At 39.0% G+C, this 27,289-nt stretch overlaps 1 protein-coding gene across 16 annotated transcripts in view; it reads right to left on the bottom strand.

Moving 5' to 3' along the window:
* LOC101963192 (microtubule actin crosslinking factor 1) overlaps positions 1–27,289 on the bottom strand; it is a 347,556-nt gene that overhangs the window by 229,167 nt on the left and 91,100 nt on the right. The window contains exon 1 of one of the 16 annotated variants that reach the window (XM_078025964.1): positions 10,360–10,625. The exons of 12 other annotated variants lie outside the window; for them this stretch is intronic. In XM_078025964.1, coding sequence (XP_077882090.1) covers positions 10,360–10,468 — 109 coding nt within the window. In that variant the 5' untranslated portion in view covers positions 10,469–10,625. Of the gene's footprint in view, positions 1–1,324; positions 1,407–1,774; positions 1,797–2,051; positions 2,518–10,359; positions 10,626–27,289 lie in introns of those variants that run through there. 3 more of the 16 variants (XM_078025969.1, XM_078025968.1, XM_078025966.1) reach the window with 3 other exon arrangements.

The following is a 27,289-nucleotide window of genomic DNA, read 5'->3' as shown; positions in this document are numbered from 1 at the left end:
GTTATGGGGAAGATAAAAAGTTATAACTGGCAATAACTGGCTAAAAGGGTTTCTCCTTCTGCCCCAAACATTAGTATAACACTAGCTTATTTTTCAAAACAAAAACAAAAACAAAAACCTTCAGTATTTGGCAGCACTGGCCTAGCAGTCAGGAGACATCAGAACCCAAGTTCTGGTTCTTCCTCTAAATGTCTTCTGAGGTCCCTTCTCCATCAAACTATCAGCAATTTTGGTGTTAGGGAAAATTTGCCTAATTTTCACAATTTTGTTCCCTTTTAGAGACTGAGGTGTATAAAATCAAAAGATATTGGATTATCAAACCAGTAGTTCCCACACTTAGATCTCACAGATCAGTAAATGTTCTCAAATATATTATAAAGTATAACATAACATTGCCAACTTTTTCTTTTGATAAGGATGCCTAAAACCACCATCTAATAACAATGCTTTCGTAAAGTAAAAGTTACTTTAACATAGAAAAGTAGGAAGAACAATTAAAAAATAAATGAAACAAAGAAGGAAGGATGATTTCAGAATAAAGGGCAATTTTTTAAGTGAGTTTAGCTTTATGAAAAAACACACTACATTTCTGTTATCTTTTTCATTTTACGAAGAATTGATGAATTGATATCTCAATCCAGCACTAGTCAGTGTGCTCTATAGTTTGAAAACCAGGAAACCTGCCATCAAAAAGATCAGACTCATAAGTCTCAAGGTCACAGAACACCATTTAAATGAATTCTTCTCCCCTATCAGGAAAGAGCTAAGTTATAGTTAGCAGGATTCTTCCTCTGGCCTCTAATTCTTCTATGGGTCCCTGTCCCCAGACCATCTTCAAGTCTGTTCTCTCTGTCACGGCTGACAAAAGTTAAGTGTAAGAGAATTAGCAATAGGCCCCAAAGAGGAAACCTAGGCCATGACTCCTCCCTTCCACCACCACTCCCCAGTTTGCTCAGGGGTAAACTCCGCAACCAACCAACTTCTGCTAAAAATACACCCTGGACTTTCAGCACTGTGCAACATAACTTAAAAGTGGCTTCCTGACAGGCAGAAGCATGAGTATGAATTCAAGCTCTATAAAAAAGTCCCACACCCAAAGCTAGGGCTTTTAACTGCCAGTCACTATGAGTTTAAGAAGTTCCTCAGGAAGCAGGGAACTCTCCCACACACCATCTAGTCTATTCCGCCCCAGTTTTAATAAGCCCAAAGGTTGTAACACCCATAGGGCTTCAAAGACCAGGCTCTCTAATGAATCAAAAAGAACAAGGGCTATTTAGGATCCTCAAGCCCAGAAGAGGGAAAAAAAAAAACTTCACATACTAACCCATACAACACATGCGGCACACCAGGTGGGCGTTGAACTCATGTTCATCTTGGTAACTGGGCCACATGGCACCCAGAGTCTGCTGGCCCCACCTGAAAGGAGGGGGTCCCAAAGAACCTCCAGCTAGAGTCCTATGCAACCCCTGCAGCTTCTCAAAAGGCTGTGAGGTGAACAGAGACAGACAGCCCAAGAGTTGTGTGATGAACAGAGAGAGCAGAACAGAGAAGTGGCTCCGCCCACAACTTCCTACTGACCTCCTTCTTCCCTTGAGGTCAGAGAGGAAGCTCCTCCCTAGGGTCCAGGTCTTCAGGCAAAGAGCATGCTATTCAAAAGTGGCACCACCCCAGTGTTTCCAGACCAACAGAGCATGCAAGGTGGGAGCTTCATAAATAAAAGTCCAGTCAACATAGCCAGTAAGCCTTAGCAGACACAAGCTAGTCTTTGAGTTACCTTCCATTTGCAGAACAGAAGCTTGTGACCTGGTGAATCTCAAGACATTTGCAGGACAGTTGTAAGTTAAAAATGGCTTACTGCCAAGTCAGGAACAGTGCATCCATTGCCCAACAACCTGTTCCTCAGGCTCGCCTCTTCTCAAGCAAAAAGTACATCTGAAATTTTAACCAACTGAGTCTCACGATGGAAGAGACTATAATAGAGCAAGCCCCCACACTGTCTGTTGCCAAGAGAGTCCTAGATTCCAAAGGGAGATTAATTTCCCTATACTTACAGCTGCCCAATGAGAAGAGTCACAGTCTCTCCCCAATGATTCCACCTACTTTACAGAGCAGCCCAGCCTCAGGTAGCCTCCAGAGTAGATTAACTCAGCAGATTTCATCAACTTCAGAAATACTGTTTGCTTCTTGCTCCATTCTTTATGCTCATCCAGCCAGGAATGGCATCCCAAAGCCCCCTTCCTCTTCCCAGATCCTCTTACGTTGTCTTTATAGTCAGTGCACTTAATTTGTGCCAGAAATTCCTTTATCCATCTGTGGAAGGCTGCTTGCTTGTATGTCCAACTTGTTTTCTGAGTCTTGGCTAATTGTACCAGACACGGGAATGTTGAAGAAACACAATGAAGCGCTTTTCATTCAGATGGCCCAGCCCATCTATTGCTTCTTCACAATTCTGATCCAACCAGGGAATAGAAGAACTGAGCTCCTGTGGAAGACTGGACAGACACTCCAATCTTGCCCCATACCACTGCTGATAAGGGCCTAATCACTGGCTCTGCTCTAGCTCCCTAAATAGAACAACTTCTTTAGGCTAATGCTGCTTTCAATCCTGTTCCTAAGGACAGGGAGGGAGCAGCAGCACCCAGGAAAGCAAGTTTCCAGAAAGTGGCCGAAAAGACCACAGTGAAAATAAGTAAATGTGAGTTTGCCTGGCAGGCCACTCAGTTTAAACAAGCACTGTGACCTCCTCAATAACCTGACAACTTCCTTCATTCCACACTGGGCATTCCTCCCACCTATAAACTGCTAATAATCCTGCTACTGCTTACTAATAAAGAACCTCACAGCTGACTTTATCCCTCCTTGCCTAAGCTCTTGGTCACCCCAATAACCTGTGACAATCATACTTGTGATTCTCCTGCCTCAGCCTCCTTAGTAGCTGGGTGTGCCATAGCATTGTCCCCCTTCTCAGACATTCCTTGGACATGGAGACAAAGGGTCCTCTAAGAAGTTACCCTGTGCTAGGAAAAAGAATGCACAAGAAATAGGGAAGAGAGAATAAAAAAGAATAAACATTCCTGATTCATATTTAGTAACATTTTACTTTATCAGATTGTAATTCCCTAGGTGCAAGGACTATCCTTTGTCTTCAGACTTCAGTCTCTATCACAGAAGGCTCTCAATAATCTAAGCATCTATTCTCAATAAACTAAGCATCTACTTTAATTGTCAGTTCTCAGGTAATGTACTAAGAACTTTAAATATTTCATTTAATCCCAATAATTCTCTAAGAAAGGTATTATCATTCTATTTTAGATATAAAACATACAGAGATGTAAAAGGTTAAATAACCTGACCAAAATTACACACTTATCTGTCCAGCTCCAAAGCTGTGCCTTTGTTATACCCTGCTATCTCTGGCAGGGACCTAAAGCAGAATAACTAACCTGAAGTAGGGGAGCTGTATATTTAAATAGGGGAAATATTCTTTGCAAGATGAAGAAATAACTCAGTCAAATGCTATGGCACACCCAGCTACCCAGGAGGCTGAGGCAGGAGAACCACAAATTCAAGGCTAGCCTCAAAAACTTGCAAAACCCTATTTCAAAATAAAAAGTATTAGGGGTATAGCTCAGTGTTAGAGGACTTCTGGGTCCATCCCTAGTGTGGAAGGGAGGGGAAGGAGAAGGGGAGGGGAGGGGAGGGGAGGGGAGGATAGGAGAGGGGGAAGGGAGAAGGGAAGAGGAGGGGAAAGAGGAAAGAGGGAAGGGAAAAGGAAAGGCAAGGGAAGGGGAAGAGGAAGGGCAAGAGAAGGGGGGAAAGAAGGAATGGAAATGGAAAGAGAGGAAAGGGAGGGAAGGGAGGGGAAGAAAAGGAAGAAAGGAAAGGAGAGAAAGAGGAAGCAAAGAAGGAAAGAAAGAAGGAGGGAGGGAGGAAGAGAGAGGGAGAGGGTAGAAGACAGGCAGTTAGGAAAATTCCTAATTAATGGCTGACTGGAAATATAGGGCACATCCCAAACACATGGGACAACTTCTACAAATACTAAGTAAGTTCACAGCCTCCAAAAATTAAACTAATCATTACTGGGTAAAGTTTGCGGAAGGGGAACCAAAACCTGCCACTCCTCTGGCATCCAATAGTATCTCTATTCCCCTTAAAAGTATGGCAGATTGAGTGAGGCCTTTCCATCAGGTTCCCAACAGGTCCTGGGCTTCAAAAGGGAACCTGCTATTGACAGTTGAGGACAGGATTTTGATTAAGACAGTCAGCTTTTACCATTTAGAGGAGATGGTGTGGTATACTGCTTATCTAGGCTGATTCTTTCTGCCCAACTTTTCATCAATTCATGTTAAAGAGAGGAAAAAATGAGTTAGCTGCTACCAATAGATCTTGAAGAGTTGAGTGAGGGGAAAGATTCAAGCCAACACTTACACATGTGGCTAGAATTTGAGAATTTACAGCTACTGTTTTCTTACAATAGTACAGAAAATTGAAGCTATGTATTTAACTTCTTTTCTAAAATGCCCAAATCACCCACTTATATTATGGATATGAAAACAAATATATAAGAAAATGATGGTGGGCTGGGGATGTGGCTCAAGCGGTAGCGCGCTCGCCTGGCATGCGTGCGGCCCGGGTTCGATCCTCAGCACCACATACAAACAAAGATGTTGTGTCCGCCGAGAACTAAAAAATAAATATTAAAAATTCTCTCTCTCTCTCCTCTCTCACTCTTTCTTTAAAAAAAGAAAGAAAGAAAGAAAGAAAATGATGGGCTGGGGTTGTGGCTCAGTGGTAGAGCACTTGCCTAGCATGTGTGAGGCACTGGGTTCGATTCTCAGCACCATGTGTAAATTAATAAATAAAATAGCAATTGTTCGACAACCAAAAAATATTTAAAAGAGAAGAAAATGATTCATAATATCACTAACTTTTGATATACTCCCACATTGGCTTCTGGTACATTTTTAATTCCCCACCATAAAGGTGTATTTTTGTTCCAGGAGCCCTCAGGAAGGTAGTATATCTTCAATTATATCTTTTGTGAAAAAATTATGATGATAGGCTATAATTAACCATGTGCAAAATGTGTTCTAAAAACTCAAAACAATCATGCAACATTATTAACCTCATATTACAGAGGAGGAAACAGGTTCAGGTAGATAATGCCTCTCAACCAGTAGAGACAGAGCTAATTTAAAAATACAGGCATTCTGACTCCAGTTACTTAACCTGCTCTTAACCACAATTCCTTACTACTTTCAAGTATAGGCCAGATGCTTGCAGTGCCAGAATCAGAAAATTAGAAATCTTAGTCTTTTTTCTCTGATACATTAGAAATTTGAAGTCCTGGGGAATTAAGCAATCTGTCCAAAATCATAGAGTAGTAAGCAGAAGAGCTGGGACTTAGGGTCCAGATCTTCTGGGTCCAAATTCAGTGGTCGTTTTACTACACGGCATGAATCTGGTGGGGGAGAGGGAGCAAAGGAGCCAGGCACGGTGGCGCATACCTATAATCGCAGCAACTGGGGAAGCTGAGGCAGGAGGATCACAAATTCAAGGCCAGCCTCAGCAAAACTTGGGAAAAAAAATGTTGGGTTGGGGATATAGTTCAGTTGGTAGAGTGCTTGCCTCACATGCTCAAGGCCTTGGGTTCAATCCCCAGCACCAGAAAAAAAAAAAGAAAAAAATGTTTAAAATGCAGGGATATAGCTCAGTAGCAGAACACTCTCTGCAGTAACAAACATACACACACACACAGAGCAAAGGAAAGATGAAGACTCCACCTAGAGTAAAACATTTAATGCTATAATTATTTGAGCAAAGATATACTAGATATAGGACTATTGGTTCAAATATTATTGAATATCTGTTATATGTTTAACACATCTATAGATAACACAAATGGAAGACACACAGCTGATGCCATAATTGCAGAATTAAAGTTCAAAGAGCTAGAAGAATGCATCGAATCTCACAGGACAAAACTTAGGATACCTATAAATCCTGTGCTAAGGTTCAAAAAACCCAAAGGCACAGCAGTGACTGGAAGAAGATAACAATTCATTACATGCTCTGGCCATTCTATAAACTGATCTTAATATATTATTAAGTTTAATATGATCCAATAGTGTGATGGACCTGCTTTAAAAGAAAAGAAAAAAACCAGATTGCCATGCAGATTTAAGTTGTACTTAACATGGTCCAGACCCAGAGATTATAGCTGGTCCTCCTAGTGGGAAATTGGCAATGGCAAGAACCTTAAGATATCAAATTTTCCAAACCTTTCATTTTACAGATAAAGAAAACAAGACCATAAAGAGGGAAGAAAGCTGTCCTTTCACAAACACAAAATATTCAAATGTTTTTCTTGAATAACCATAAATCCCTTTTCCTAATTATATTACCACAATGAAAGAGATTGATTAACTAAAACACAGGGCAACTCTCTATCATTCAATTAACAAACCTAGCATCCACCTTCAACTACATATCAAACTAAATCACACCCTCTAAATACACATATGAACAGGGCATGGTTCCTGCCACAGCTTATATGGCTAATGCTGCCTTAATTCTTTCATTTATGTATTCAAGTAATATTTACCGACACTTTGTCTCAGAGACTTGAGATGCTGAGATAAGTAAGAGTCCCTATTCTTTTTTTTTTTTTAAGAGAGAGAGAGATGTTTTTAATATTTATTTTTTTAGTTTTCGGTGGACACAACATCTTTATTTTATGTCGTGCTGAAGATGGAACCCAGCGGCCCGCACATGCCAAGCATGTGGCTTGAGCCACATCCCTAGCCCAAAAGAGTACCTATTCTTAAAGATCTTACAGCTTAACAGAGTCTAACTGGTGGGAAGAGAGAGAAGCTAAGCAAGATGGCAACATGGATTTGAATAAATCTTATGGACAGAGTGCTTACAAAGGAACAAAGGCTTTCCAGGGGAAGTACCTACTTTGAAGGACAAACTATAAGGACAAACTACCTTGAAGGACTTACTATAACAAAGGATCTCAGAACTGCATGTCAAGCAGCTCAGTTGAAACCAGGATGTGGGCATTTCAGGCAGAGACCTACAAAGTTTTAAATGACTCTGGAATTCTGGGAAATAGGAAATGCAACTCATGAAATAAGCAGGGGGGAAGATCATAAACCTTTTTATGTCATGTTAAAAAGTTTGAACTTTCTTCTTAATGTAAAGGAAAAACTTAGATGGATTTTAAGCAGAAGAGTGACACAGCCCTGTATTTAGTCTTAGAACAAAACCATGAAGACAATAGAAAGTTTTAAGAATAATGAGATAATATATGTGAATGCAAGTGTAGGCAGGATTTACTAAAAAATATTTAAAATTCAAAATACTAAGAGTGTCAAGCCCATCTAATGGGTATTATATGGTTTATACAAACTATCTGTGCCTACCTACATCTCTTTTTACATCTGCTAGAGAGAGGGAGACTTGGGAATATTCTAAAACCACATACTTATGTAACCACATCTCCTCAATCACTATCAGAGATTGCTTCCCCACTTTTCTGCTGTACTCCCTCCACCTTACCTCCCTACACAGGAGACCACCACATTTTCACAGCAAGAAAAACAAACTTAATTGTCCAAAGGGAGTATTAGAACGACATAAACTTAGGAAATCATATAGTCACAGAAAGGGAGGTACCTAGCCTAGGGAAGTAGCTATTTTCAAAAATAAGCTAGCCTGACACCTTGAAGATAAAGCAGACTTGATCTTTGCAAGGCAGAATTTGGACTAAGATGTAAAAGTTACAGAGGCAAAAAAAAGAATTTCTCAACAGCCAACACAAGAAATAGTCCCCGAGTGCTGTGTTCTACCATCATAGGCCTTCAAGCAAAGGAAGAATGACTTCTGACAAGGATAGGACTAAATAGGAAGTTGGATCTGTTAATGCAGAAGGTCCCTTCCAAATCTAAGAGCAAAACAGAATATGTTACCCATTTTAAGAGTGAACATCATGTGCATCCACAGGACTAGGGCCCTAATTATAATATGATATATTCCATGCTTGTATAAATATATCAAAATAGATTCTACTGTCATGCCTAACTAAAAGGAACAAATAAATAAAACAAAATTTAAAAATTAAGAGTATATTAAATTAAAAAAATCTATACAAACTTACTATAACAAAGGATCTCATAACTGCATCATCGAAGAAACTTTAAAAACTATCTAGTCCAGGGATTTTCAACTCTTACATAGCACTTTTTTAAACTGTCTATTTAACTCAACATACAGAACTTCAAAGCAATATTTAATAGTATAAGACAACTGTATGTATTTAAATTTATGTTACTTAGCTTAAAGCCAAAGGACATAACAGATAATTCTGATTAAAATTGGGAGATTGAGTAATTGCAATCATATCAACTTCAGCATTCAGTTTACTTTTATGTTGTATTTAATGAAGAGAATCATTTTTGTTTTTTGCTTATTTTTCTTTGTTTCTCCATTTGGTACCAGCGATTGAACTCAGGAGCAGTCGACCACTGAACCATATCCCCAGCCCTATTTTGTATTTTATTTAGTAACAGTGTCTCACTGAGTTGCTGAGCACCTCACTATTGCTGAGATTAGCTTTGAACTCATGATCCTCCTCTCTTAGCCTACTGAGCCATTGTATAGGCATGCACCACTGTGCCCGTTATGTCTGTTCTTTATACTATGTAAGAAAGAACAGAAGAGTGAAACAAAATGAACAAAAACTTTTGGTTTTCTTCTTTTCATTTCAATGTAGCTTATGAAATTAATATTTTTAAAATGTAAAAATGAAAGCACTTAAATGACAGGACAATGGCTTTTAAATTCCACAGAAAAAATCCTGTACTGTCTGGACACCGTGGCACTTGCCAAAATCCCAGCTACTCAGGAGACTGAGGCAGGAGGATCCCAAGTTCAAGGCCAGCTTCAGAAGCTTTAGTAAGACCCTGTCTCAAATTTTTAAAATAAATGAATAAAAAGAACTGAAGATATAGCTCAGTGGTAAAGTGCCCCTAGGTTCAATCCCCAGTATAAAAGAGAGAAAAAGAAAAATCTTTATGATAAACTTGAAAAATATTAACCAATTAGTGGTTTAGAAATGTCATTACCTTAATGAATTGGGAAAGGAAAGCAGCAGCCTCTGCCTAAATGATATTTTTTTTCTCATATGATGAATAAGAGGACCAAATAACACAAGCCTATCTTCCACCTTCTTTCTAAACTCATATACAGGAAAGCCGCTTTGGTGGACCTTTTTAAACACAATTACCATACAAGAAAGCATTTCAAAATGTCTCTGTTTCTGCTAATAGATATGCTGGGATCTGAATATTTAGTCAAAAGATTTTCTGGAACTTACTGGAAAGGACGCTGGGGAATGATTGAATCTAATTCTGTCAAACATTCAGGAACTTTTAAAAGTTAAGTAATAAGTCATCAAGTCTCTATTTTAACTTATAAGAGTCACAGTAACAAGTGTCTAAATACCTTGGCATGGAAGTAGTGAGCTGATAAGAGTGATAGTACCAAAGGTACTGAAACCCAAAGTATATGCTAGAAAAGTCAGACCTTAGTATAATCCTTAACTCTAGCAACTCAGAATCAGCTAACCTCAGAGCTGGTGCCTATACTGGGCAGTTAAAAGTCTATAGATTAGCCAGGTTTAGTGGTAGTAATCCCAGCCACCCAAGAGGCTAATACAGGAGGATGCCAAGTTCAAGGGCAGCCTCAGCAACTTAGTGAGACCCTGTTTCCAAATTTAAAAAAAAGGACTGGGAATGTAGCTTAAAGAAAGAAGTCATCAATGGATATAATAAAACTAACAGAAATATAAGAAGAAAGAGGGATCTGGTGCCATTTTTTTTTAAATTATCAGAGTCTGAGATTCCCTGGAGGATTCATTTCCCAGCACTAAACACCCTAAATACACCAAGTCCAGAAACTTCTATTCACAAGTTTTTCCACATCTATATCTGTAGGATGATGACGAGTTACCATATGTTTAATTAAAAACAAGGATTCAAAAAACCACTTTGAGACTGAGAAAGTAAATAAAGGAAGGGCTTGATTCTCCAAGGCAGTGCAGTAGCCACTTCCCTCCAGCTTACAACCTAGACACCACCTCATCTAACCAGCACCCTGAAGCCAGACAGCCTCATAGAACAGGAAAGAGGTCAGTCCCCAAGTTATGCAGGGCAGCCCAGTTTCCTGAGTACATACACACACTCTCTTAGGTTGACAGCACCCCAGCTGAAGGTGTACTGGCCCTTTAAGGAAAGCAAGTGGGAAGAACTCATCCACCCTAATTCCCACAGTAGATTAAAAGAACCAATTAGTTACCTGCTCTGCCCCGGGCACATCTCTTCCAGTATAGAACGCCAGCAATTCCAAGAATGTGAGTCAAAATAAAGATGGTTGGTGGCAAATAAGATGAATCTAAGAGAGGCATTTTCAGGCCTGTCCTTTCTCCTCCCTAGAGTAGTGGAGCCCAGCCCAGCGGCCTCGGGATGCCTTTCTCCTGAGGTTTCTGCTGTCCTGGACTATCAGCAGAGGCAGCGGCCGCCGGAGCTTAGTGTTGTCAGGAACTTCCTGGCGGCTTCTCCTCCATCTCAACTCGGGTACCGCGGGCGGTGGTGGACTGGGCTAAACTGCAGCGTATCTCAGACAAAGCCCAGGAAACAACTGGCTGGTGGGGGAGGGGAGGAAAGGAGGAACCAGGAGAGTGAAAAGCAGCGCCTAACCCAGAGTGAGCTGACTCAAGCCTCTATCTTTGGTATCCTGGGTTCAGCTTAAACTAACTTCAGACTCTTCTACAAGAAGGGAGGTGTCAGAGGACGTCACTCTTAACTTTCCATTCCCCGCCTGGTTGGAATGGCAAACTTCAGGATGTAGCCAGAAGAAAAAAATCACAGAAGAACGTCTTGTGGGGAGGAGGCAAAGCACACTAGGACGTCCAAGCACAGCCATGGCCAGGGAGGACGCCTGTAAGAGGAGAGGCACACAGGCCTCTGAGAAACAGACCTGACACCTAAGCAGCCAGGCTGCTCTACAAGTAGAATTGTGAGCACTTGTCAAGGGCTGAGAAAGCCACTCAATGTCCACTAGTACCCATCTGGAAATCAATAACAGCAAAAATCAATGCCTTCAGCCAAACTAGGACTTCCCTACAAACAGGCAGGCACCACCTCTCTAGGCTGGCAAAATTTGATAAAATGAAGCAAATACATGCCAACAATCTCACTCCTGGATATTTTCCCAAATGAAAACACACGTTTACAGAAGGACCTGTATATGAATGATCATAGCAGCATTATTTAAAAACAAAACAACAACAAAAAAAAAAAAACTAGAAACAACCTAAATGTCCATTAACTGGTGAACTTACAAAGTGAGTAGTAAGTATATCCATAGAATGGACCACCACCGTGGGAGAATCTTGAAAAACATTATGCTACATGAAACAAGCCAAACAAAAAACTATAAACCATAGGATTCCATTTATGTAGCATTCTAAAAAAGGAAAATTACAGGAAGAGATATCAAAAGGGACTGGGTATAGAGGAGAATGGACTACAAAGGGTCCCAAGGAAACTAAAAGAGATAAGGGAGATGTTCTGTATGTTGACTGTGGCAGCTCCACGACTATATACATTTGTCCAAACCTACTAAACCACACATCTAAAGGTGAAATTTACTGAGTATAAAATACTTTTCAGCAAATTTAGCAAACATAAAACACATTTAAAGACTGGGAAAGAGTTTAGACCACTTAAACTAAATATGCAAAGGTCTCACAGGACCACTGGTCCTCCCTGTGTCTCCTTCTAAAGAAATATTTCACAAAGTACACTGTGGACATACAACATATCACTGAAGACCTAAAGAGCCAAGACTATGTCTAATGTCCTCTGTAATGCCCAGCACTCTCTGCTCAGGAAAGGCAAAAATTATAACCTCATTTTTGTATAAAACTAGCCCTTTATACATTTCTAGGATGTATCTATCACACACTGATACACACACACACACAATTCTCACAAGCATTAAAATGCAAATTGTTTTATTCACCTGTTACCTTTTTTTTTTTTAGTTGTAGTTGGACACAATACCTTTATTTTATTTATTTATTTTTTTGTGGTGCTGAGGATCAAACCCAGTACCTCACATGTGTTAGGCGAACACTCTATAGCTGAGCCACAACTCCAGCACCCTGTTTTTACCTTTTTTATAATAAAAGGGAAGGGTTTTAGATTTGACAATCTACTACCCAGAAAGATAATAACTGGCACTTGATGAGAAAAGTAATACAATAGGAACTTTAAAACTGTCATCCATAGGTCATCTATAATTGTGTGCTAATCTACATTTCATTCATCAAATATTTACTTCATACTATGTGCTGTGCTGTTCTAAGTACCCAGGACATGATAGAGAACAAAACAAAGATCCCACTTTTGCAAGGCTTATTTACTAGCAGGGGAAGACAGAAAGTAAACACAAACAAGTAAATATATAAGTTGTCACATCAATGCTATAGAGAATAGGAGATGAAGAGAAGAAGGAAATGCCAGTGAGAGACAGTTTACAATTTTACATATAAGATGGTCAGGGAAAGCTCTCTAATAAGATGACATTTGAGCAAAACCCTAAAGAAAATAAGCAAAAAATTATATGTTTACCTGGAGAAAGGATGAGCTATTAAAAAAAAAAATCAGCAAGTACAAAGTCCCTGAGACAAAAGTATATTTGCTGTGTTCGGGAACATCAAGAAAGCTGGAATGGGGGCTGGGGATGTGGCTCAAGCGGTAGCACGCTCACCTGCCATGCGTGCGGCCCGGGTTCGATCCTCGGCACCACATACCAACAAAGATGTTGTGTCTGCCGAGAACTAAAAACTAAATATTAAAAATTCTCTCTCTCTCCTCTCTCACTCTCTCTTTAAAAAAAAAAAAAAGAAAGAAAGAAAAGAAAGCTGGAATGGCTGGTGCTGAAAGAAGAATATCAAGAGATAAGGCCAGAGGGGGGCACATGGCTCATAGCTATGCAGGCCATTTGTTAAACCTTTGGCTCTTATTCTTAGTGAAATGGGAAGCATGAGGGGCCTTTATGTGGAAGAGTGACATGATTTAGCTTAGGTTTTAAAAGGATTGCTCTCACTGCTATGTTGAGAACAGACTATGACAGATAAGAGTGGGGGGAACCAGTTATAATGCCATTACAATAAAACAATGGCTGAGAAATGATGATTTCTGAGAACAGGGTGTGGCAATAGAGATAGTGAGGTTGGGTCGCATTCTGAAATAATTATAAAGAGTTGTCAGGGTTAGGGTGCTAGGGTTGTGGCAAAATGGCAGAGCACTTGCCTAACACACGTGAGGTACTGGGTTCAATCCTCAATACCACATAAAAATAAATAAAATAAAGATCTGCATCCATCTACAACTAATATATATATATATATATAAGTTGTCAGGGTTTTCTGATAAGTTGGATGTGCAGTAAAATGGGGAATAAATAAAGAAAAGTTCCAAGGTTGTTGCCTGAGAAAGTGAAAGGACAGAATTGTCATTTCCTAACATGGAGAAGTAGGAGGTATTTGTTAGTAGGTAGTTGGTTTGCCTGTTGATTACATTTCCCTTTTGAATATGTGATTGAATATATGAATCTAGACTAGTTTAGGGAGAGACTCTCTATAGAGTTTGAAAGCCAGCTGACTGTATGACAATCCTTAGGAAGTAAGCATGAAGAGAGATCAAGTTCAAGGAAATCCTTCCTAAAAACCCTCCTACATTAGATAGGGAAGAGGGAAATCGGCAAAAGAGACTTTAAAAAGAGAAACCAGGGAGCTGAGGTTGTGGCTCGGCAGAGAGCACTCGCCTAGCACATGCAAGGCCCTGTTTTTTTTGTTGTTGTTGTTTTTGGTTTTTTTGTCAGTGCTCTTTGGTTATTAACTAAACCATTTTTATTATATGGAATAGTCATACAATAAAGGAACATGTGGGAACCACCAGTTAGAAAAGAAATTGATGATTGACTATGACGAGGCCCTGGGTTTGATCCTCAGCGCCACATAAAAATAAATAAATAAACAGACAGATAAAATAAAGGTACTATGTCCAACTACAACTAAAAAATAAATATTATATATATATATTATATATATTTTTTAAAAAACAGGATTAAAACCAGGATTAAAAGGAAAACCAAAAGAGGATGCTGTACTAGGAGCCAGGTGAGGGAAGTATTCAAAAAAGCAGGAATTAGTCATGTCAAAGGTGTTAATGTGTCAGATGAGGACTGAGAGCTGACCATTTGAAATTAGTAGAGATCACTAACAACTTTTATTTTATTTTTAATTCTTTCTTTATTTTTTTTAGTCATACATGACAGCGGAATATAATACATCCATGGAATGTACATACATCAATCATATTGTCAATTCTATTCTGCTGCCCTTCCTATCCTCCTTACTCCTCCCCTCCTCTCCCATCCTTTCTCTCTATCCAATCTAATGTAACACACTTTTTTCTTCTTTTTCTCATTACAACATCATATATGTATTCTGTATAATAATGAGGTTCTCCTTCCATCTTCCGTGCAACTCCCCTTCTCCCTCTTTTTCCTCCCACCTCTCTTCCCTATTTAGTGGTAGTCTTCTTCTCATGCTCTCCTTCCCTATCCCATTTTGAGTCACTCCCCTTATATCAGAGAAGACATTTGGCATTTGTTTTTTAGGGATTGGCTAACTTCACTTAGCATAATCTGCTCTAATGCCATCCATTTGCCTGCAAATGCCATGATTTTATTATTTTTAGTGCTGAGTAATATTCCATTGTGTATAAATGCCACATTTTTAAAATCCATTCATCTGTTGAAGGGCATCTAGGTTGGTTCCACATTCTAGCTATTGTGAATTGTGCTGCCATAAACATTGATGTGGCTGTGTCCCTGTAGTATGCTCTTCTTAGGTCTTTTGGGTATAGTCCGAGAAGGGGAATAGCTGGGTCAAATGGTGGTTCCATTCCCAGCTTTCCAAGGAATCTCCATACTCATACTGCTTTCCAAATTGGCTGCATCAATTTGCAGTCCCACCAGCAATGTATGAGTGTACCTCCCCCCCAACCCTCACCAGCACTTATTGTTGTTTGACTTCATAATGGCTGCCATTCTTATTGGAGTGAGATGATATCTTAGAGTAGTTTTAATTTGCATTTCTCTGATTGCTAGAGATGGTGAGCATTTTTTCGTGTATTTGTTGATTGATTGTATATCTTCTTCTGAGAAGTTTCTGTTCAAGTCCTTGGCCCATTTGTTGATTGGCACTAACAACTTTTAAAAGGGCAGCTTTAATGGAGTGGTAGAGAAAAAGCCTAATGAGAGGAATAGTAACAACAAATAAAAACAACTCAAAGAATATTGCTATAAAATTGAGCAGCGAGAGGAATGTGTGGGGGTGAAAAGAGATCTCTTCTGGGATGTGAAATGTAATGAAATATAATAATGTTTGCTGAGGGGAATAAGCACTAGAGAGAAAAATTGACACAGTCCAGTGAAGACTAGGCTCCCTCTCTCTAAAGTACGAAAATACTTCATTCATTTAATTTAAAAATCCAGAGGGTTACATAAGACACTGTAGATGCAAAGATGACTGCAACACCCTATCCTTATTATGGAGAACAGAGAAGTTCCTGGGCTATGATGTCCAAAGACAGACTTGCTTGCAGAAGAGACTAAAATTAAGGAGATACTATAAAGCACCTTCATACTTGCATCTGCACTTAATCCCTATAAATAAGGGGAAGTATATATTATTATCTTCATTATATAAGTCAAGATCTTGAGACAAAAAATCAAGTTACTGTGCTAAGGTCACAAAGTAAGAAAGAGGCTGGGCACAGTGGTATCCACCTGTATCCTAGTTACTTGCAAGGCTGCAGCAGGAGAATGACAAGTTCAAGTCCAGCCTGGATAATAGCAAGACCTTGTCTGAAAACAAAATTTTAAATTTGAGTTTAAAAATGCTTAGTGGTAGAGCATTCACCTAGCCTGGGGTTCAATCACTAGTACTTCTTTAAAAAAAAAAAAAGTAAGAAAGAATGAACTGAAATCTGAACTTTTTTTTTTTATCTGCCTGATTTCAAATCCTTTTTATCACATTGCCTCCCTTTGCTAAAACGTTCTGGCAAAATGAGTACACAAACTGCAGGTTAAACAACCTGAGATGTTTATTTGTTCAGAATACTTCCTTTAGAGGGCTTAGCAAAAAATAGCTCTACTTCAACATAATACATGCTGAGGCTGTCTATATCACCCTTTCACAACCTACCTTTACCATATTTTCATTTCCCAAAATGAAAGTAATTTCTCTGCCCTATTCTGCCTACCAGAAACCATTATGAAACTGCTGTCATTAGAAAATCCTATGCCATGTTTGTGCTATCCAAAAATATCTAGGAAATTAGGGGGGGAGCCTCAAAGCACTCAAATATTAAGATACATTCTGAATCGACCTTTATTATTTGAGAATATAATGAGAGATATCCAAAGTAATTTTACAAGATTTTCATAAGGTGGCATGCTGCACCTTGGATACATCACTTTTATACATATGACAGATAAAAATTTTGTTTGTAGGTTTGTGTGTGTGTGAATAGATGTTTCACTCTCATCACTTTTCTACATATGACAAAGATTTCGTTTGTAGGCTTTTGTGTGTGTGTGAATAGATATTTCACTCAGTGGAACTAAGATGGATCTGTGTGCTGTCATTTACAGGAAGTGGTTAGAGACTGGCAGGAGGGAGTGACTAGTTTTCTTTTTAGAGATCATTTATTATATATATATATAAAGAATGAGCCACTTAAAGTCACATTTAGCAACACTGCTTCCCCCCACCCCACAGGATATTCCTTGCTAACAGAAAATAGGCAGAGTCCCAAACCACCATAAAAGCCTTATAGAAGCAAGATGCAGAACTTCATTATGATTTTAGACCTGCCTCTTTTTTAAATTACTTCACTCACATGAATTTAGAATGGTCTCCCACAATTGTTACCCACAGGAAATCTCAACATTAGACAACACAGCAAAATCTCTTTAATGTTTGTGGACTGAGATCAAAGCAGCATACCTGTGAAGGTATGCTGTATGTTTATTTAAACTGCCATCAAGTTTTACTTAGTCTCAAACTGATACCCATAAGCAGTATAACTTTAGCAGACTCAGACTAAAAAGTTAAGACCTATCATAACTAAAAAATCTAAATCCAAGGGGGGAAAAATAATGCTTGCAAATAGAGAAGACTTTAAGAAGAAAATATGACAAATATACATGGAATATAAATTTGGTAGAGGGAAAAGTATATGACTGATAGAATTGTAATCTTAGGTTCCTGGGAACAGCAGGATCCAGGCATTAAAGTCTGGCCCTAAACTCTTTGTCATCTGTCTCCCCTCATAAGAACATGAGGCATCTAACTGCAAATAGGCAGAGAATGTGGGCTTAACCGAAGTTAATTAGGAGACATCCATGACTCTTTAAGGTTTAGCAGTATGATACTAAGACAGTAAAGACACCAAGGCCCAGAATGTGTAAAAAGAATATTCTATATACTTAATTGTTACTAAATACAGTTAAGTGAGTAAAAGCTTCCTGTTTCTTCCTAAGTAAATCTAGGTGCCATTAGCATTATAGTAGCATGGTACAAGACCAGGTGGACTGGGGTTCAAATCCAGACTATTACATATGCGTCACACTAGGCACCTTTGGGCAAGTTATTCAACTTAAAGGAATTTTAATTTCCTCATTTTTATGATGATGATAATGGCAACTGTGTCTTAAGAGTTATAGGAAGGATTAAATGACTTCATGCATTTAATGTGCTCAAAATATGCTCAATAACAACTCTTAGCAAACAAAGTGCATCTGACTACAAAGACCTCTGAATACTGCTCAGACTACAAAACCTTGGCAAACTGGTAATTTACTTATCACCTAAATAATCTAAACTAATTTACCTAATCCCAGTTTCCTACTTGCCAAATCTGCCTTCATTCACCGTGAGATTAACCTCCCTGCATGCAACATGCATATAATTTATTTTAAAATTTCAAATTTCTCCATGTCAGCAAATTAAATCCCAAACTCTCTGGCTTTACAGCATTTCCCTCATTTACCCTGTGATGTTTTTCCTCTCCATCTCCACATGTTAATATCTCATTCCTATACACCATCTTTTTTTTTAATTTTTTTTAATATTTATTTTTTAGTTTTCGGTGGACACAACATCTTTGTATGTGGTGCTGAGGATGGAACCCAGGCCGCACACATGCCAGGCGAGCGTCCTACCGCTTGAGCCACATCCCCAGCCCTCCTATACACCATCTTGAAGCCAATTACTTCCACAGAATTTTCCTTGGCCCAGTCTTCCATTCCAACTAGAAACAAACTTTTCTTTGCCTTGAGTGTTTATGATAATTTATGTGTTTCTCTCTTGTGATGTTTAGCATTCTGTGCTTTACAGCTGAGTATATATTTTTAATCCCTTACTAGGTTGTTTGAGGCTAGATGAATGTCTGCTCTTCTTTATAAAATCATACTCAATGATATTTATAGAATAAGTAATTAATGAACAAGAGGATCAAAAGAGCACAATAATAGTAAGAAATCTGGGGTAAGGGGAACACACTAGAAAAAGCAAAATTGAGTCCAACAAACCATGACTATTCCCAAAATATAAACATTCTTTCTGGGAATGCATCTATTTTGACCACAAAAACATAAAAGCAGAGAGCAGGTACCTGGCACACCATTCATCTTGTGGCAGTAATAACTCAAAACACTCCTCTAGATAGGCCCCATAGATAACACACATGAACAAAGGAACCAAAACACCTTTAACAGCAAACTTTCAAAAAACCAACTGTGAGTTTAAGAGGAAAAAGTGCCTCCAAGAACACAAGTATAAATTTTGCTTTTTTTAGGAGCTGGAAAGAAGCCAGTTTATTTTATTATTTGTGTGTGTGTGTGTGTGTGTGTGTGTGTGTGTGTGTGTGTGTGTGTGTGTGTGTGTTAGTTACTGGGAATTAAATCCAGAGGTTCACATATGCAAGATAAGCACTCTACCACCCTGAGCCTTTTTAATTTTATTTTGAGAGATGGTCCTCCTAAATTAAATTGCACAGGCTGACCTCGAACTTGTGATCCTCTTGCCTCTGCCTCCAGAGTTGCTGGGATTATAGGCATATGCCACCACGTTCAGCTAGAAGCTAGTTTATTAATTCAGAAATTCTACTTCTGGAACTCTCTCCAGGTATGAATTCTGCCCAACATCCAATCTCTGAGTGGATAAAGTAGGATATGCTCTAGAAGCAAAATTGAGTTTCAGCTCTTAAACCCATATATCTTTTTTTTTTTAATTTTTTAATATTTATTTTTTAGTTCTCGGCAGACACAACATCTTTGTTGGTATGTGGTGCTGAGGATCGAACCTGGGCCGCACGCATGCCAGGCGAGCGCGCTACCACTTGAGCCACATCCCCAGCCCAAACCCATATATCTTAACTGTCTCTCTAAGACTCTAAACATAATCTGTTAGCCAAACCTAGATTCAAGTTCTGATTCATCTCTAGCTGTCTTTGAAGCAATTACTTAATCTCTTTAACCCTCAGTTTTCTGATCTGTAAAATGAAGATACTAAAATTACCTCTTTAAAGTGTTATGGTGAGGATTAAGTGATAGAACATGTGGAATATTTGGCACACAGTAAACATTAACTATTGCAAAAGCACTAAATGCTAATTCATTAATGTTAACTATTGTTATTATGACTACACAAGAACATTTTGCCTTAGCAAAGCATCATCTTCAATGGGCAATGGTGAGAGGAAAGTCAAGGTAAAGCACATAATATTTAACAGCTCTAAGCCACCAACTCAGTGAATAAATCAAGTAGGTTTCAACAACATTGCTTCGGAAAGGAAAAGGACAATTATCTAGTCAACCTTAATAGTCATGCTACCATTTAAGTAAACCCTCTGAAATACCATTTCCCCCAACAAAAAGAATAAGATCTAGCTATTAAATTTTTTTCCAGGTAACATCTTAAATACACAAATAAGACACAAGGGAAAGAAGCCCGGTTTATCGGGATTGCTCCTAAATAGAGCCAAGGATTGATTTATTTGTTCAGAAACACTTCTCACTAGAGAATGCCCAGTAAATAAGGGACACAGTTAGCACATTACTCCTGTCCAATCCAAATGAATTCTAAAATGCTTTTCTTTACAAACCCATTTCCAAAAAGTGTCTTTAAGTATGGTCAGGCTAAGAAGTAGGTGATCAATTTTATTTTTCCTGAGACACCTCAAACACAAGAAGGTAGAAAGGCAGCATAGCTGACAAAGTACTTAGGAGCTCAAGAAGATAACCTGGCAGGCATGTGCCTGCCAATAAGTAGCCAAGTTCAAGGGTCAGAAGAAGAACCCAGGCCAACATGAGAGAGACAGACTTAAACTATGTATTCATGGAAACAGCCATTTTAGATCTTGATAAGACAATTTTCCAGCCCCTTGAAGACAAGGGCAGATTTATCACCTTCTTTCTTCCTGTTTACCCCTGGATCCTAGTCAGGACCCTAATCTGTGGGAAGCCATTCTAACATGTGATTGGGTGACTCCCGTTAAGGGTCTGAGGCGCTTTGGCTATGTCGAAGCTTTCCCGGCCCTTTCCTGATGAAAGAACCCATCCGTGTGGGGGTGTGCCTGACCACTGACCCCGGGGACCCAATCACTGACCCTGACCTTGGAGTGCAGCCCCCCCCTCAACCTTCATTGGATGGAATTCTCCCCTGAATCTCTTGTTCCCCAATAAAAGGCTAGTCCCCGGGGTGTTCGTTCACTCTCTCTCCTGCTAGCCCTGAGTAATCCTTGCTGCCCTGCTGGGCGGTTAGAGGAGGGAACCAGAGAGGGGAGCCGTCTCGGATCTAGCAATAGAAATAAGGTAACTGAGTCTGTGTGCTTTATTTCGATCTCTTCTAACTAACTTTATGCCTAGAACCTCATTAATGAAACCATTGCGCAGGCCGCGTGGTAGACTAATCCACAATAGAAGAATTACTTTCGTTTTTCTTAGGAGAGTCTACAACCAGGCTTTGCTTCCTGTATAAAAAAACCTTCTGCTCTCATGACACCTAACCAGGAGTCCAATGACCAAAGTCAAACAACACATGTCTAACAGAAACTCCTGTAGAAGTCCTAGTTCATAATTATGAGACCACTGGGGAAGGCACTTATTATTTCTGGACTTCAGTTTCCTAATATTTACAATGTATATTTTTAAAACCTGATTCTCAAGAGTGGTCATCAAGATGCTCAATAAATAATTTTATTTCCTCATTTCCTTTCATGTTTTAAAAAATGCTCCTCAAATCTTACTCATAAAACCAATTCTATCAGCCTTGGTTTCATTCTTCACCTAGTACCTGGAATAATCTGTTCTTCAACTACTCAGTAATTTGAAAGTTCTTAATACAAGTTCACATCTTTGTTTCTGTTGTAATTTTTTTCAGGGAGTTGATACTCAGTAACAGTTTCTGCTCTAAGCTTTTTGTTGTTGTTGTTTGTTTTTAAATAGCACTCATGTACAATGATACCATAACAAAGAATCTCATAGGTCTACCACAGGATTAGTGACAGTTTCACTTAGAGCTTAAACCCCTAGTGACCCCTACTGGACAAAGACAGAGTACACTTGAGTTTTATAACCCAGAAAAAGAGATTCTGTTTTGCTTTTATTCTAGTGAAATATTTACACATAGAACCTTTTTATACAAGTTCAAGCTTATCTTGAGATAGAAGGAAATAATGGTGTGTTCTATCAGCTCATAGCTTTCTAGGGGAAGAGTTCCACCATAAAGTTGGCTGATTTAACAGCTGCCCCGACTGAACCCCCTGCATTTATGGCTTTGTGATGAGTACTTGGAGAGAAAAGAACAGACAGAGAAGGAGCAGTCACTGGCATACAACCCCTACCTCCAATACCCTGCAATATTTCCATTCTCTGAGCTGACTCACTCTCAAAACAGTCCAGACTCCCCCACAGCAGTCAGAGCCACTATGTGTGCCTGGTGAGTAATGCTTCCCCAAAAGCATTCTCCCAACTGTCTCTGACTTAACAAGTCATAAAAGGAAATCTGGGTAACAGTCTTAAGTTTTAAGGAGAACACATAGCCCATCCTGATAGTTCCTCTCTGCTCCCTGCAGGGACTCATAATGGTAGTGAATTCCCTCTAATGACAGCCAGGTGGCAATACAGAAACAGGCAAGGGCAGAAAAGGCCAATGAGTATAATAAATCCTTCCTTTTAAAAATTTAGAGACCACAGCTTCTACTCTGGATAAAACCATAAGTAGACATATGGTAGAGCCCAGTCCAGCCTAGAGGTTGGTGAGGGTTCATTCCACCATAGCTCTGTCCAGTGGAGACAGCAAATCAGTCCCATTACCAGACCATCTGCCATCACAATGTAAGGCAAATGATGTAAATAAAGCCAAATCTCAGAGGAAGGTGACACCTTCTTCTGTACCTGCCCATCCACCCTCAAATGCCCAAAGTAGAGTTGAGGAAAAGGACAGTAACTGGTTTATAGATCAGTGCACACTTGATACTCAACAGCTCCTAAATAGATAACATTTGTAGCTCAACTTTCTCCTAATAGATGTTCCTGAGTATCAACTCCCTGAAACATTAATCTATGGAGTTAGCTCAAACATCCTAAAGATAGCTGCCAACAGTTAGATCAGTGAGAGAAATGGAGGACAATCTTTTTTTTTAATTGTAGATGGACACACTATCTTCATTTTATTTATTTGTTTGTTTGATTGTTTATTTTTATGTGGTGCTGAGGATCTAACCCAGTGCCTCACACATGCCGGATGAGTACGCTACCACTGAGCCACAACCCTAGCCCTAGAGAAGTTTTGACACAACTTACTTTAAAGATACTGTAAGCAATAATCTCCAATAACTTGTACAACAGCAAAATTTTAATCAACTAGGATCTATCTAGGTCTGCACTCTACTGTTAGGTGAAAAAATTATCACCTCAAATATATCATGTCACTCATTTTAAAAATTTTCTTGAATGAGGGCCCTTTTTCTTACAGTGCCTACATTTTTTCATACCTATAATCTTTGGGTCTCTGATATTCATATTCCTTGCAAGAAAACTATTACCCAGCTCAGTTTTGACAAGCCCGGAATATTTAAGCTCTTGATTTATTAGAAAGGAAGGGGAAAGGGAAGGAAGGGGAAGAGAGGAAAGGAAAGAAGGGGGGGGGGGGTGAATTACCTAAGGCATATTTAATTTCTAAAGTTGAAAAGGAAATTACAAAAATTTTCAACAAGAATGAAAGAAAAAGTGCCCTCTGGTACCTTGGATTAACAGAATATCTAATTTAGTATACAACAGATTTTATCCATTCATTTAGCCACCAGAGAATGAGATTATAGCTCCAGTTCTGTTCCTAGCTTATTATATGACTTTAAGATCATCTAACTATACTGAACCTGTTTACTCATAATGAGTGACTGACACTCTAAATTTCTAAATTCTTTTTCCTGCTCTAAAATTCTGTTCTATGAAATATTTAATTTTCTAGTACTATATTGTTGTTTATAATAAAAATATTACAAAGCAAGTCATATACTGTCCTTTAAGAACTTATAATCTAGAAAATTATATATGTGAATGTATATATATGTATGTGTTTTATATATATATATATATATATATAATTTTAACATAAAACAGTATATGCTTTACTATGGAGAGTGATTAAGATTACAAAAACTCAGGCATGGGCGTGATGGCACACGCCTATATTCCAGGAAGGCTGAGGACAGGAGGATCACAAATTTGAGGCCAGCCTAGGCAACTTAGTGAGATCCTATCTCAAAATTTTAAAACAGAAAAAGTTCTGGGGATATAGCTCAGTGGTAGACCTCCCATGGCTCAATTCCCAGTATGGTAAAAAACAAAAGTAAGAACAAAACTGTCAGGAATGGAAATTTTAGAAGTTCAGGCAATGGAATGGCCATTTTTAGTTGGAGAAACCAAAAAAAGTCTTCTATGGTTGAGGCATATAAGCTGGGCCTGAAAGAATATCTAGGTTTTAAAAGTCTGCAATAATAAGAATAAGCATTCCAGAAGGAGAGATGGCTTGAGAAAGAGAACAGAAAGAAAGTACAAGTGACATGAGAACAAGGGCTTGCAGAGGCTGGGTAAACTGGGAGGATTAACTTCTGCCTACTTAGGTTCTCCCTCTTTTCCTTTCTGAAATCTCAGTAAAGGAATTTTTTAAAAATGGCACTAACCTATAGAAAATAAGAATAAGAAAAGGTGTCAACAAAAGTTTGCTAACTGTAGAATGGATTAACAAATGGTCAAAATTTTAAATTTTGTGGGACTGTCAAAAAAAATTAAATTTCACCTTTATTTTTCTGCTAAAAAGATGCTTGTGGAGATGGAGAACAATTAGAAGTAAGGTAAATTGTAGTGCAGAACACCAGAAAGGCTCAGGAATTGGAAGCACCAGGCACCTTGAAAGCTTCGGGGAGGGGAAGGAATGCTGCAGGGTGGGGCTGAAATAAGACTGGTTGAAAGTCTTCAGGCACACTTGAGATCAGCAACAGATGTGCCTCAGGGAAAGCAGGAACATTAAGTGAAATTTGGCATAATGAATAATATGCCCCTGCCCCGGGCCCCCAGACCCTGCTTGGCAAGATGAAGCTCTAGTTGCCAGGCTCCAATGCCCTCCACACAGGAGACTGACCAATTCCTCTCTGGGGAACCCAAACTCCTCTACCTGTTATTCAGTGAGAGCATACCAGTCAACAAGTCCTACCAATCAAGTTCACTAAGAAACATTAGACATTTGAAGGACTCCTCTAACATGAAAGACAGATACAAAGCAAACAGAAAGAATTTGGAAAAAAGACAAAGTTGGAAGTAGAGGAAAACACTTTTAAAAAAATAAAGAGAAAGAAACTCTTATTCTCAGCCTTAAAAGGCAAAATTGCCATAAAACAAGAATAAGTACTATAACAAAGGACATTCAGAGACTAAGGGAAAAAATGCTTAGAAATAAAAAATACAATAGCAAAAATAAATAATCCTAAAGAAGAACTGCTAACTCACCTTGGGCCCAGAGCAATGGCATCAACTGTCTATGGATTAGGACCTCTGAAACTGTAAATTCCAAATAATCATTTCCTCTTTTAGTTGTTCTTGTCAGGTATTTATGTCACAGTGATGAAAAGCTAAAACAACAAGTTTAAGAATATTTCTACCAGGCTGGGGATGTGGCTTAATGCTCGCCTGGCATGCGCGGGGCTCTGGGTTCGATCCTCAGCACCACATAAAAATTAAATAAAGATGTTGTGTCCACCGAAAACTAAAAAATATTTAAAAATTCTCTATCTCTCTTAGAAAAAAAAAAGAATATTTCTACCTTACCATTGCTCTGCCTTAGGCCTGTAGCTCATAACCAAAGACAGAGAGGGAACCTATATATCTTATAGGCAGGTGTAAGGACATGTGCAGGTCAAGATTGCTTCTTCTGCTCAGATTTGCCAAAGTCGGGGTGATCACTGAAACAGCATCACACCAATTATCTTCAGAGGACTCCCAAATCAAACCCATTCTAGGAAGTATTTCTCCCTGGATCTGACACATCAGGTTAAAAGTCTTTGCTAATGACTTATTTCACAGAGATACTAGCAGGGAAGAGATATTATTAACTAAAGCCCAGGAAGTCCAGCACCCTTCTCAAAGAAGTAAGTTATCTGATTCCCTCTCTCTTGATTTAACTTCCTTCCAATCCTACTCCAAAGATGAGCTTTCATCCACAGTGTACCTAGTAGTACTGTTTAAAATCAGAACTCTTGTTATCAGTCAGAAGGAGGCATTGATTGAAGACAGCACCAAGAAATAAGTAAAGCTTTCCTCCCTCCCTTTCAAATTCCAATTTTTAAACTTTTGTCTTATTTATGATATATCTTAAAGAGAGTATCTTCTGCTTTTTGATGGTCTTTTGCAGCCTAAAATCTCTATCTCCATGTACCTTATGTGAATAATAGAGCACAAAAGAAGCAATTGATATTGCTAAGCCATGTCTCCCAAGACTTCCTTCAGAGGCCTGAAATCTAAGGCTCAGCACTAACAATAAATACCCTATTTTCTGTGTGTGTGCAAACTACTGATTTAGCCTCTAAATTCACAATGCACAGACTATAATAGGTGCTAAAGCCTATGATGATAATGGGCACTTTCACAATTTTAATATAAGCGGGAGCCCAAATACTTAACCAACTTTAGTGCTTTGCAATATAAGAAGATACAAAGCTTATTTCACCTTTCTCCCAATTATAACACCCCTAACCCTTATCAGTTTACACATACCATTGGAGAGCCCTCTACTCAAAAGAGAAAAATAAATCTAAATGGATAGAGCAAAGATCCAGCTCTTGCCAAAACACTGTAGGGAACTACAGTACTTTGGGAAACAATGCAAAATCCCTGAGATCTGACCTTCTGATGTCAAGGCAAGTTCCTGTATCTAAATCTGTCAAGAAAACTGCCACACCTCTAAATGTTCCTGCTACCTCTAAATGTTCAGCTACCATGAGCATGTGAAGTTCAATTCCAAAACACAGACCCTGCTAGCCACAGAACTGATGCACACAGTGAGAACATATACAAGGCATACTGCATGTGAAAGAAGACATGACTCGCACAGGATATTGTGAGGCAAAAAGATACACCCAAGACATGCACAGACTTGACCACATGCTCTGAGGGCACATGAACAGCACTGCCCACACCAGGGCTTCTGAGAAAGGAATGAAAAAACAGGTGATATTTCCTATGATCTATGCTAGTCAATCATTCTGACCGCCCAGGCAACCACACCATTTAACACTTCTTCCAGCAACTCAATAAAGGTTCCTGTCTCCACCTGCTCCACTGACATCATCCTGTCATTATATTTCTTTGAAATTCCTTTGATGAGAAATGAGTCACCTCTTCTTGCCAATACAGGCCTGAGCCTCTTACAGGCATGTCATTCCCTTTGGGCAATGTTCTGGGGGCAGGGCGCCACCCAGTGGCTCTTCCAGTTACTATCACCACACCTCCCTGGAGGAAAAATGGGAAGAGGATGAAAGAAATGAGGTTCTTTGTGGAGCTAAGAATGGGGCTGGGAACAAAACAA

Source organism: Ictidomys tridecemlineatus, chromosome 11, assembly GCF_052094955.1.
Source record: "Ictidomys tridecemlineatus isolate mIctTri1 chromosome 11, mIctTri1.hap1, whole genome shotgun sequence".
In the NCBI taxonomy this organism is placed as follows: Eukaryota; Metazoa; Chordata; class Mammalia; order Rodentia; family Sciuridae; genus Ictidomys; species Ictidomys tridecemlineatus.
Note: the sequence above shows the minus strand (reverse complement) of the source record. Positions and strands in the feature narration are given on the sequence as shown.